This window comes from Pangasianodon hypophthalmus, chromosome 7 (genome assembly GCF_027358585.1).
Source record: "Pangasianodon hypophthalmus isolate fPanHyp1 chromosome 7, fPanHyp1.pri, whole genome shotgun sequence".
In the NCBI taxonomy this organism is placed as follows: domain Eukaryota; kingdom Metazoa; phylum Chordata; class Actinopteri; order Siluriformes; family Pangasiidae; genus Pangasianodon; species Pangasianodon hypophthalmus.
Window position 1 is genome coordinate 22,109,830 of NC_069716.1, and position 14,134 is coordinate 22,123,963.

At 36.7% G+C, this 14,134-nt stretch overlaps 1 protein-coding gene across 1 annotated transcript; it reads right to left on the reverse strand.

Moving 5' to 3' along the window:
- Positions 1-521: 521 nt before the first annotated feature.
- On the reverse strand, positions 522-12,885 carry ctsf (cathepsin F). The gene is made up of 14 exons (XM_026918172.3): positions 12,492-12,885; positions 11,854-11,973; positions 10,753-10,834; positions 9,639-9,697; positions 9,458-9,530; positions 9,096-9,209; positions 8,545-8,693; positions 8,192-8,288; positions 7,247-7,327; positions 6,974-7,093; positions 6,254-6,318; positions 3,927-4,017; positions 2,444-2,502; positions 522-1,491 (listed from the first exon to the last, which is right to left on the reverse strand). Exons 1-14 carry the CDS (start codon positions 12,726-12,728, stop codon positions 1,417-1,419), a joined length of 1,422 nt encoding a protein of 473 aa, XP_026773973.3. The 5' UTR covers positions 12,729-12,885; the 3' UTR covers positions 522-1,416.
- Positions 12,886-14,134: the final 1,249 nt, after the last annotated feature.

The window sequence follows — 14,134 nt, forward strand, 5'->3', positions numbered from 1 at the left end:
CGAGTCGAAATGAGGAAGAAACCTGCGGAACATGAGGAAATAAACTTGAGTGGGTCCAGACTCAAAAGAGAACTCATCCTCTTATATGTGACACCAGATAGTATACAGGTGTAGAAGCGTAGAGACAAACAGTACCAGGTGTGTTGAATGGATGAGCACTATGAGCATTTTGTGAATAAGCGTCCTGGGATATGCACAGTAAAGTCTTTATGATTACAGCAACAGTTCTTACCAATTTACAGTATCGAGGGGATTATCCACTGAAGCAAGAGTGTGTCCTGGGCATAATCTGTTGCAATTCTTTAGGTCCATGTGGGATTATCCACCACAGACTAAGAGACTGCTAAGAGATGTGTGATTGAGTTCAGAGTTGCGACGATAAAACTTTCCAGGGTGGAAGATTTTATTCTGTGCCACCTTTGTGGTCACGCCCCTCTATTGACTATTCAATATGCATTCAACATACTGAAAGGAATACTGCAGAGATTCATTATTGCAATAAAAACAAAGAAACACAAGCATGGGAATTTAGTGAGTTTATTCAGCAGATTGACCAAGAAGATGACCAAGGAGGAAGGATCTCTGAAACCATGCAAGAAGCAGAAATTATCTCAAAAGATTCAAATTATACCTTTGACAATGAACAAATTAGTTAACAAATTCTGCTGCACTTTCTGTGCCATCATGAATAATAATCTTGAATATGTTTGATGTAGTGCGTTATGTACACTTCAAACTGAGAGGAAAATAATTTCTGTTTCTTGGGAGCATAGTTATCTGATTCTAAATCAAAATTACAATGAAAAACTACTCTTAAACTAGCACTACTAATTAATATTATTTAAAAACATGAATAAAATGCAAAAGTATTCATTGTTATGTGGTGAGCAGCTTCCAAAATCAGTAGTCAAACACATCCAATTAGGACTCCCAACGTATCACCACAATAAACATCAAAATCAATTAGCAAATATTAATTAATATTAATTTCACAGCAACAATTCTAATACTATTACTCAAATATTAGTTTCATAGTACTTAAATTATAATGCAATTATGATAAAACACCAGTGTAAGGGTCTAATGTAATGATCTGAAGCTTCGTGTCACAGTAACAGGCTCAGAGATGTTGCATGTGATGTTTGTAACGGAAATGGAGGTTATATGAGGTACTGACACTTCATGCCTCTATGTCATTTTGTATCTGTGGTGTCTTATTCTAAACTCAAGAGTTATAGCAATGAATGATATAGAGTGAATACTTGACCACTTCACAGGTCACAGATTCAACAGGTTAGAACACTGCAAATATTTTTTTGTGCGTTTATGCGTGGTTTTGTATGTGTGGTCATGTATCTTCACTACAAATGAACTATATCCTTGTTAACTAATGTGTGTGTGTGCTCGCATATGCTCCTAGTTAATCACCGCAGACGAACACATCTTGTTAATTCCACACAGACTGGACCCTCTGTACAGGTAATAGTAACCCTGAATAGACACAAGAAAAACATTAGTTTATATATACATTACATACACATATATAATGATTGGTAAAGAAGTACACACATATAGAGGTGTTTGAACATCCAATATTTTAGCTTTTTTTTTTTCTGTTAATTACTCGAAAATGTGAAAATTTAACTGTCTACAAATCAATTAAGAAAAATGTATTATTAAATGTTCAGTGATTTGAGAAATGTTACAAATGACTTTATTTGAACAATCTAGATGTAATCTAAGAAAAGGACAAAATCAAGATCACGCCAGTTAGACACCTATAGTATGTCACATACTTATATTTTACAGTTAATATGAGCACTGTCTATGAGTGTTTTATCGATTGGCTTAAAGGGTTTACCCTCCAAATGTGTCTGCCTTTAATAAAGCACTCATTTAGACCAGTTAATAAGTTCCATAAAGATTTGATTTTCTTTATTTAATTGCTTTTATGTATAATTAGTTTAGTTATAGGAAAGTTATCAACAACAGGTTAAAAGGGATTATTTTCCTATAACAGCATGTCCTGAAATGTTTTACTCCTCTTATACCACAGCAATTTGCCAACAATTATAATTTTTAATTTATTAAGGAACAACATGCCATACTATTTAACAATTTCTAGTTATGATTAATGTAGTGGAACAAGTTACTTCCTGTTGGCACATATAGCAGCTATAAACAGTTATTCCATCACCAGCTTCATTTTTCTCTCTCTTTAAGCTAATAAATGGTATAAACTATAATAAGAAGTATGAATGTTTGACTGGCAGTGTGTATATACTCCTTTACCAAACATTACAGCTGTAACAAGAACAGGATCTCAATTAATAATGTTCAGGTAAATAAACTCAACTTTGTTAAACAGTGAATAATCGAGCACACTGTGTCATTCAACTCAGTTATAGGGCTAGATATTTATAAATGAACACAGGTCCCTCACCTGCTCGCCATAGTCTTCTCCCCAACTGTTCTTAATGGCCCAGAATGGAACGCCGTTTCCTGTGCACAAAAAGCAGAGACAATTTATCCTTAGCAAAAATGACAAAATGACCAATGATAAAACAAAACTCTGCAGAATGATATTTAGGACTACAGGTTTTTAAAAACAAAAAAAGAGAACCATGTGAAACAGGTCCTGAAGGTGAGGCTGATTTTAAGACAGGGTACCTTTACCTTTATCCATCTAAAGACCAACAATCTGAGAAGCTACAATCATGATTCCAATACATGGCATGTTTGCAAAATGTTAATAGTTCTATGTGCAAAATGTTAATTTAAAGGTGTAGTTTGTCTTTTTTAAAATGCTCCTAGATGTACGTTACTGTTGTAATTTCAAAGATAGATACTGTTAGATACTGTTATTTGTAATATTGCTGTGCAGTGGATCTGGCTAGATTCTTCATTTCAGACTTCTGTTAATATGTTTCTGGGCCTGACGTTAGCCCTGCATGAACAAAACTGCTCAGCTCTGCCCCATATCCTGTAGCATACGTAACCTCAGTAGGGGTTGGCTGGGGCTAAGAGGGATTTGTCCTGGTTTTCACTGCAATTTCAGTTCACCTCACAAACAGCAGAGGCAGCATAGTGCTTCTTTTGCTTTATGCTTGATGGTTTTGCTGCCTTTTTTTTTTATACTCATGAGCACAGGTCACGAAGAGCAAAAAGCAAAAAGAAAAAAAACACTGTCATCCATTAAAAACTGAGAGAATACAAGCTGTTTGTGTGAGAAAGCTTTTTAAGACACAGGGAACAATACAGAGATACACTCATTGTTTTACTTGAAGGCTGTCATTCTGTAACGAGTCACAAACCCTGAACTGCTACTGCTAACTGCTAACTCCTAATCTCGACTGGCGTGGCACTGATCTATAGTTCAGTTAAACTTCTGAAGCTTAAGCTGCTTGGTAAAAATGAACAAAAGCTCTGCATTTTTATGTGGCTCTTTCATTTTTTAAAAAAGTATTTTTATCTGATCATTTTTCCACCAGCTACTCAGTTTCTGAGGTCAAACATTTCGGTGGAAAAGGGGTTATGTGACAGAAATCCAAAAATAATGGTTCACATTAAACAATAGTTTTCAAGGCTTTACATCAGTTGTAAAACTGTTATCCGCAGTGTTTCACAAACTAGCCCCAGGCCTCCCACTCTGCATTTTTGCTCTTGATAAGTTTCCAACACGCTAGAACCAGGTATTCAGTGTTGCACTATATAGGATGAACTGAGAGCAAAATATGTGGGGGAAACCTGTTTTAGTGAACCAGGTGATGTTGCTTGGTTTTAAAAACATTTAAATTAAAATTGCAAAGCAGCATCATACCTTAGCTGTTCACTGTGGTCAATTTTACAGTGTTTCAAACCACATGGTTATGACTATGCAATAAATGTTTATTGATTTTTGCAAATTATGGGAAAATAACTCTTACGTTCTCCATATCCGACAAGCAGCACTGCGTGATCGATCATCCAGGGGTTGCAAAGAATCTTCAGAGGGTGAGACACTCCCTTTCTGTAGAACTACACACACATGAACAGACAAAAGAGTATTTCTGAAAACTCTACTGTTTTATTATACTTGACAAACATAATGTGCTTTATACTGTCGCTGCACTGTATGGCTGGTTTTATTTAGAAAAAAAAACCCACATAATTTCAAGTTCTGGATTCAATTAAATCGAATCCCTGGAGCAGCCAATTACATTTTGCAGGTTCAGGATTTTGTGCTTTTGTCGTGAGGTAAAATGCAAAAGCATATCCTGACCAAAGGGTTAAAAGTTTCCTATCAAGTGTCTCATTTTTTTGCCAACATTGTATAAAAAGGTTGTGAGTTGTTTTTTACACATAACATTTAGAATTCTCAAATGGGTTGTGAGTTGTTTTTTTACACATAACATTTAAAATTCTCAAACGCACAATTAACTGGGATTCATCAAATGTATGTATGAAGGCAATATGCATAAGTGTATGCAATGAAGATTAATAAATACCAGTTCAGCATATTTGCTGTGTGTGTACATCAAAACTACATGTAAATACACCCACAATTAACCATACATAGTATTTAGGCATTGCTTCACATGGTATCAAAAAAGGACTCTGACATTTTGTTAAACAAATAAACCTTTTACTGAAGCAAAGAGTTTGATTTTGAATAGTAATGTGGGTAATTAAGCTGTGCTGAGTAATATTTTATGTACTTGTCATTTTTAATGTAATAAATTGAATGCTGAACATCAACAAATCGCAACACGTCACAGGTCAGCCACTCGTTCACAGAATGTAAATCTTTGGGATTTATATAACTGACTTATTTTCACTTTAATTGTGACCCAAAAGATTGATGTCGGGGATATCAGAGATCGTGTGGAAGTCCTTTTTCACAGTCCTTTTGGCGCATAGGTGTAAGGTCATTAGGAAATTATGTTATTATTATTATTGTGTGCACATTTTTATTCAGTGATGATTGGGAAATATCCATTTTAGCTTGATATGTGCCTGTAGTCAAAAAAACTATGTTGAAATCACTTACACAGGTATTGCATTGCTGCACTTCGTTTCCCTCTCCAACTTAGGTGTGACTCAGAACTGTGACTCATAACTGATGACAGAAATGTGTTAGCAGTGGATTGTGGATTTCAGGGGCGGATAGTGGGTTGTGAAAAACGGTCTGGTGATCGGTCTGGTGTCTAAAACATGCTCGGACGTGAGACGTCTTCCAGCAAAGCGAGAAGAGTCACACCCTTTAATATGGTGAGTCCGTGGACCCAAGTCCATGTTTGTGTAATTATATGCAATATGAAAAATCAGTAATGGATTGCAGAGATAATTCAAAGTATTAGCAGGCCAGATTCATAACTAACCAAACAAGCAGTTTTGAGCCAAAGCATATATAAACATACAAATCTAAGCATTCACGAATCCCATATTTTGTAATGAAAAGTTCATACGCACATTTAACACACATGCTTCCTTAAGCTCTGTTGATAAATGATAGCCCTGGTGTAAATTAGCACCATGAATGCTCCTCCAAGTATACTGTTGCAGTGTTTCCTGCAGAATTAGGATACTTTGAACTGCCATAGCTTGTTGTTTTTTTGTTTTTTGTTTTAATTATTCTCAAAAATCCATTTTTATATATTTATACAAAATTATTTATGACCATTTTAGGATCAGTGTCAAATAATTATTCAGACAATCTAAGTGTTTTACCTTTTTTCCATTGTGAACTTTTACACAAATCTGGCAACCGTGATCCTTACAAACTCATACATCAAATTCCTTACATCTAACCAGAATCCAACACACTACATATGACTTCTGCTGTGACACTGCTAATTTTTAAGATGTTACAGGAGCTGCAGTTGACCAGATAAAATGGAATGCAGTTTAATGACACACTTTTGCACAAAGCAGTCCATTCATTAGGGTAAAACCAATTGGCACATCAGCTGTGTACTGTATAATGCTTAGTTTAATTCTCATTTCCATCCTTTAACAGTGACTTTTAAATAACAGCATGCGCCCCATGCAGAGGGCATGTAGTAGGAGTTCCCAGGTGCAGTTTGCGTGATGACGTAACTAAGTAAAATGGACGTAAGTCCCGGATGTTGCACAAGGGCATTTTGCAGCTACAAAAATTCAAAATGTGCAATCATCTGGCACCACAGGTCATAGAGATCATTACAGCTGTCTTAGTACTACTGGTGCTTGTGCTTCTGGAATGTCATAGAGGAATTCACAAAGAGTGTATTACCTGCATGGCAAAAGCATTGAGGGCAGCAGAGACAGGGCCATTCTCAGCCAGCCAAGCAGCAATATCTGAAAACACACACACGTACATTAGATTTTGCATTGTTATTGTGTTTTCATTATATGTACACAATTATTATTCTGATTCAGTTAAACAATAAACTATGATATCTTACACTGGATTAAAACCATCTGCGTACTGTAAATCTGATCATTTAATTTTTCTTAATACATGCATCTGTGTATGACCAAATAAGAGATAAGCAGTAGACACGTTAGTCCCAAAGAAGGGCGACATTTTGTACAGTTTGCAATTAAAAAAAAAAACCTCACAAATATTTAATAGTAAAGAAACTCTATGATACTTGTGAGTACAGAAATACTCGTGCCCATTTCTAAGAAAAAGAAGAGTTTTACATTTAATTTCAAAATCTCTATAAACCTATAAAATTATAAACCCATGAAAAATTACAGTATATATGTTATGCATTTAGAAATATAAATCAATTATTGAACCAGAGTCATAGTTATCATGTGAATACTGATCAAATCATTGCCAAAATCAGATTTCTCAGGTTTTGTAAATATACCATCCTAAAAGACAATGATCATCAGTAAAAAATATTTTATTATAGTGTATAAATATAAGGTATAGATGTTTGTTGTGCACAAAGTGAATATTTGGATACACAGTGTGTTATAGTACCCGTCTGCCTTTTCTCACCGTTTTCATCCTTGGGCAGTTCTACAGAGCTGTTGATGTAGGCCACCACTTTCCCAGAGGAGAACTCACACACCTGCTTGTGTCCTGTGTAGCTGTAGTCTGTCTCTGTCTCAAGACCGCCTGCAAAGGGATCAACATATATTAGATAATTGTCAGATAAAGATATCGGCATTACGAATGAAATTACACAGAGTATAAAAGCAAATACGTTATGCAGAACTGGTATACCATTATATATTATTCTCTGCCTTTTCTTTCTTTACAATTTCTTACCAAGGTTTTCAATAGCTTCATATGCATTGGATGGAAGCCCGCCGCCGCATGCTTGATCCAGCTTATCACAGTCCACCAACTCTGAAACACACACACGTAAACCTGTGACTTTCTATACAGTGAAAAAAGTGTTTCACTGAATTTTATACCACAGCGCTATTGAATTCTTGGATCTGATGTGTGTTGATTAATTTTATAATATAATAATACTAATAATAATTTTATAATAATAACACTAACTGATAATAGTGCTGGATTTTATTCAAATCACAGGTTTATATTAATGTATTTGTTCAAATATATTATCGTTTCTATAGCAACAGCTCATACACAGGGACTTGTAGGGTGAACGCTCCACATAATCTGATATTAAACATGTTGTTATTTAACAAAGAAAAAGAAATTATTGATATGGTGAAGCTTTCTGTAAGGAGATGTTTATTTAACATTTATGGAAATAAGTTTGTTTGTCAGTGGTTTGTCACCATCAGTAAGCTTTCCACCATGGGAAAGTGTTCAGGAAAGCGGACGTTTGTGCTTTCCGGGTTTTCGGTAATATGACAAGCTGTGTTTTTGTATTATTAACTTCAAGAGAGAGTGAAAAAAACAGCTGATGAGGGAATGAGTGTTTATAGCCACTATTACATAAGTGAACATGAACTAACAGTAAACTGATATAAAATGTGATAAGTTCTTCATTAATAAATTAAAAATTGCAATCATTGGCAAATTGCTGCAGTATAAAATAAACCACTCCATGACTTGCTGTTATTGGAAAATAATCAACTTTGGGGTGTGAACAGTAACTCCCTTTTGCATCAGGCCACATCACAATATTCTGTCATTTATTATTATTTTTAACAGCATACTCTATATTGTTTTATTCCTCATGCAATTAAAAATATCATTTATTAATTACAATTTCATTTATTAATAATTTCTTACCTTGCTCTGAGAGGGACAGCAGTTGTCCAGTTTTCTTGAACCACTGACCTTCAATGTTCCCAGTGACAGAGAAAGCCCAGCAAGAGCCACAAAAGCCCTGAACCAGACACAGCAATCATCACTCATCACAAACAACTGTTACCTCCATGAAACTAATGAATGATCAGCACATCAACACAACCAGCGCCGTTTGGTTTCAGATTTAGAATAGTTCAAACATGGCCGTGAAATAGTCATTTCTTTAAATACATGCTAAATGATTCTTTAGTCATTATGATTCCTAATTCTAACATATATCCTGACTGGTTAACTCAGTGTAAATGCTTCCCATTAGTTGGTTCATTCTCTCTGACCTGGTTCTTGACACTACTGACAGCTCCGTGATCTCTCCAGTCCCAGCTGTCTGGAGCTGCCTTACTCACAGGAACTGCTAGCTTCATCTGTTTCTGCAGGCTCCACTGACTCAACATGGGGTTCAGGTACATCATTCTGAACTCATCCTCTACATCAGGGACAGAGAGGAAGAAAGACAGAGACAGACAGACAGCCATTTTCAATGCTACACTTTCACCAACACTTTTAGAAAAGCAGAAAGAGAACAGTGTTCTGGCAACAGTACGTATCAGCCTGTAACAGTGTGTGCGATAAGCACACACACACACACACACACACACACAGTCGTACAGCGTCTTGTGGATTAGGGTTAAGAGTTAGGGTTCGGCTTATAGGAGGAGTTGGATCAGATCCAGCTCCACCCCCTGGACTTCTGATCTCCGAATGCTGACTGAACTGTAATATGTAAGAAATGCCAAGTCTTTTAAAATATTTACTAGCAGTGTACACCAGCGTCATGAGAATATGACAACATTAACCAACACACACACACCCACACACACCCACATACCTGTCAGGTCGCTGAATTTGGTAACTCCATACTCCGCTGTTCCCTGGTCCAGAGCCTGCAGGGTCTGTGCTGTTTTCAGATTCTCCTGGAAAATACGCAGACGCTTCTCAGCCTCTGCAGGAGTCAAGGGTTTCGTTTAAAGATTTCCTTAAAGCTCAGCTTTCTTTCTGAATGATGTATTTGTATCAATATTTATAGTATCACATAAAACCAGTATATTACTGTATAAGGACAGAATATTGTGTGTGATTTTCAAGCAGAATAATGTTTATCAAATAGTGACTGTTTTGTATGATGATACTGTATAATTTGTATATATACTGTATAATTAGAATTAGAATAAATACATTGGGAATGATTACCTTCCTGAGAGGTGTATGTCCGGTTGTACTTGACCATGAAGTCTTTGAACTGCATCAGAAGGTCTACAGTTTCCTGAAGAAGTTCAAGGTAACATATCACGTTATATAGATTATCTGTAAATTGTCGCTGTTTATTATCACACATGAACAAATGCATTAATGTGCATTTTCTTCACGTTACCTGGGTGGGCTTGTCACGAGAGAGAGGGATGCTCACAACCTTTTTAGTCTCCTTTGGAACTGAAAAATAAAGCAGACGTCAGTGAAGTGGTACTAACTATCAACTAATTATTTATAATCACATTATTCATAACTAGGAGAATATTTCTGATAAAGCTTATACTATTTATTCTGAATCACTTGAAAGTCTTCATTTCAATGTGGTATAATCGAATGTAGAAAACAACATTACTGTTCACAGGTGGAGCTTTGGTCACACAGCAGGGCAAATTGGATTTCTTAAATCTGATTTTATTGGTTGTTAAAGTAATAACAGATATATGTACATACACATGATGAGCACAGGACAGGCAATACCTGGCTACTTAGTTGACTACCAAACAAAGAGTTCTCTGTGGATTTCTCTGTGTTTAACATAAGGGCATTCAGTACTGGATCTGAGTGTAAGGGAGTCTTTTCATCCATCATAAATCATAAATCATAAATTTCCAATGTCATGAAAAGCCACACACCAAATGACCAACAACACTTCTCAAATTTGATCTCAAAAGCTGACTATTTCACATTCATTCTGTTTCAGAAAGCTCTTTATCCTGGACAGGGCCACAGTGAATCCAGAGCCTGTCCCAGGAACACTGGGCAAAAGGAAGGAATACACCCTGGATGGAACACCAGTCCATTGCAGGGCACCATGCACACACATATTCACGCCTAGGGCCAATTTAGCATAATCTACCTAGTGCAATGTTTTTGAGAGGTGCGAAGAAACCAGAGAACCCAGAGGAAATTCACGTGGACTCGGAGAAGAACGTAAATGTAAAACTCCACACAGTAACCTCAGCTTAGGACCAAATCAGGAACCCCGGAGCTCTGAGGCAGCAACATTACCCACTGCACTACCATGAAGCCTTGTTTGTAACACATTTTAATAGAGCATGTGACCTGAGATGGTGTATTTCATGTGTTTTATACATTCAAACTGCAGTTCAAACTGCAGAAAAGCTTCTGTGCTCAAATGCCGACAGGAAATCTGGAGCTGTCAGTGCAGAGTAGTGCCATTTTACTGTTCTTCTACCCTTTAACACTCTATGTGTGTGTGTTGAGAGAACACTGACCTGCAGGCTGGCATTTCTGTTTGAGCAGAGTGGACTTGTTCTCCCAGGGAATGTTCCACACTTCAAACAAACACACCTCTGTCTGAGAGAGACAGAGAGAGACAGAGATTATGAGAACTTGAGGGAGAGAGCGACCCACTTTTAATGAAAAATTATTAAGAAAACAGTGTGACAAGAAGAGTAAACATGCAAATGCACGAGCTAGAAATATTATTCATCACGTGATCTCAGTCTGAGGTGAAGAAAAACAGGATGAACAGCAAAATTCCCAGTTGTCAGTGTGCTCACTGTGAGCAATGTTCACGGAAAACTGCTGAATAATGTTTATATTGGGGAAGAGATTACAGGTTTGACTAGTTGCATAAGAACTGTGTGAATCACCTGGTGGAAAAAGGAGACTACATGGGACACACCTACCCTTATTAAACACACGATCATTTACACCCATTTACATCATTAGACTAAAACTGCGACTCACTTCTACTATAAGATGATACGTATTCATGTAAATTTCTTCCATATACTGTACCCAGATCCTCTTACGAAAGATTTACTTGTCCGATATGTATATTTGTATTGTTGTGTTTTAAAGATTTGGGATATTTCTTTTCTTTTCTTTTTAATTTGTTGTAAGGCATATTGGGAGTTTAAAGGTGACTTCTATTCTATTCTATTCTATTCTATTCTATTCTATTCTATTGTAATGGGTTGCGCAATTAACCACATTTTAATTGTGACCATTTTGGGTTTTCTCAATTAATGAAGCGTAATTGACAGTGATATTGGTGATGATAAATATTGTTTTTTTATTGACACAAGCTCCATATATATACATTTGCTCCCAAATAAGCTGAATATTTTCAATATGTGAACATAATTGCTAGTTTTTGTGTATAGGAATTATTATGATTATTATGGTTATTATTATCATCCAGTAACTGCTTTATCCTGGTCAGTCCAGAAACACTGGGCATGAGGCAGGATTACACCCTGAACAGGATATCAGTGCTTTGCAGGGCTTTTATTATTATTATTAGTAGTAGTAGTAGTAGTAGTATTAGCACTTATCATCAATTCCCTCCTACAGCCAGGTTTGCTCACCTTCAGTTTGTGTGACTCTTGGAAAAATTCACAGTCTTCAGTAACATGCAATTCTGCAGACTTCTTACACTGAGTTCGTCCAATTTCTACAGTGATGCTGTATCTCACTCCCTTAACAAGCTGTGCAAAACACACACAGAGAGAGAGAGAGAGAGAGAGAGAGAGAGAGAGAGAGAGAAATAATAATTATACACAGACCTACTACTTATGTTAAACATATGCTATAGACACCACACAGTTGTGCTTATAACTGTGTAATAACATGTCTTATTTCACCAGACGTGTGCAATACCAGGAAAGACGCACTGTAAGTGATAATAGCTTACACAATCGCCTAACAGAAACACATCTTAAACACAGTGGTTGGGCCACTGCCTCTGCTGTAGTTACAACGCTACAGGATGTTGCGCAAAATGAGCGCAGGGTGGAGGCACATGAACATGTTGTGGCTGTGCGGCTTAACACATAAAATCATTGCCCTGTTTACGTGACAAAACCACAGGCGGGCTACTGTCCCTTAAATGTAGAAAACTAACTGCAGCCTACTGCCATCTGTGTGACTCTTCTGTGTGAAGAAATATAAATACAAACCATAAACATGATTCCATAAATAAAATATGAAAATGTGCATGCCTCACCTGTCTGGTAGCAGATATTATTTTGCTGACTCTGCGGATGTGCATTCCGTTAGACAGCATGTTGTAGCGCTCTTCAGCGAATTTCAGTGCTGTCAGAAGTCCTGGGTCCGAGTCGGACAAACGCACCGGAGCTCCAGGAGCCGCCGCAGCGGTGTGTCCATCATCAACATCTCCCCTCACAAGCGCACACACACACACAGCCAGGACGAGGCAGCGGCCCAGGCTGAGATCCATCATGTCCAGCCCCAAAGTGCAGAAAGGGACCGAGGTCAGATCAGGGCTTGTTTTAGTTCAGATCCTCGGACAGTGTTTGCTGTTCCAGTTACAGATCGACCAGCTGGCGCAGCTTCAGCGGATCACTGTACTGAACTGTCCCAAACAAACATGGCGCCTGAAGCCGCTGTGACGCAATAGTGCTTTTCCCAGCTTAATTGCGTGATTAGGGCAATGCTGCTCATTCATTCAGCATGCACAAACACGGCCATGTGACCCGGGAAATAAAGGAGAAAATAAATTCAGTTAACTTTATTCATGTGCTCAGGTCAGAGAACTGCATCCACTGTGTATCTGTGTAAATAGCTGTATATACATCTGGAAAAGTGCCTCTTTTATAGAATGACTAAAACTATAGGCTAATTCATGCAGATTTCTCCCATGTATCCAGATCCCCTCTGAAAAGTTCACCCCTTTGTCTGTGTCATGTATACCTGCATTGTGTTTGGGATATTCTCTTCCTTTATGATGATGATGATGATGATGATTAGTAGTAGTAGTTGTTGTTGTTTCTTGTAGACCATACTGGGCTTTCTCAATTAATTAAACATAAGCATAGTCAACAGTAATATAATGTTAAATGCCCTTTTTATTGACCCACAAGCTCCCTATATACACCAATAAATTTTCTCCCAAAATAAGCTGAATATTTGAAATAATGAAACAAATGAACTGATGCTACTTTACACTATTTTGAACTATTTTTTAGGATTCTTATTCTTATTAAACTCAGATAATGTTAGGGCTATCCTCAGGTGATGGAGAACATCAGTTACATTTAATTTTCAACTAATAGTAGAGGTTTTTTTGCTGGTATTTTTCAGGTCTTGGCAAATCTTTCACATTGTTTGCAAGTTTGTCTTGATGCACAGCTGCTAGTTAAACAGACCTGGATTAAGACATGTACCATTTAAGTTCTTACTTATAGGATAAATCCATTTTATTTAGGTTTTTATTTACCCCATCCATATAAAACACTGACTGACTGATGGTTTGCTCCATATTGGACAGAATACACTATAGCCCTTATTTCAAATATATGAAAACAGAGGCCATTTGGGATTCAGTAACTAGTTATTGTAAACAGGCTATGTAACGACATTGATATAATTGCTAATTAATAAATCAGATTATTATCAGATTATTATTATTATTATTATTATTATAGTTATAGTTATAACACTGCAACAATATTGTCTGTCTTGCTTCTGTATGGATATATCAACAATTCTCACTTCTTGCTTTCTCACAATATTTTTGGCAATACAGAAAAAAATTATGTTGTTAATTTTTTTTTTGTTGTTGTTGCTGTTGTTGCGTTGCACGGTTTATTCATATCTGCAGTGTGTTTCCACTTTAGTCCGCTAGAT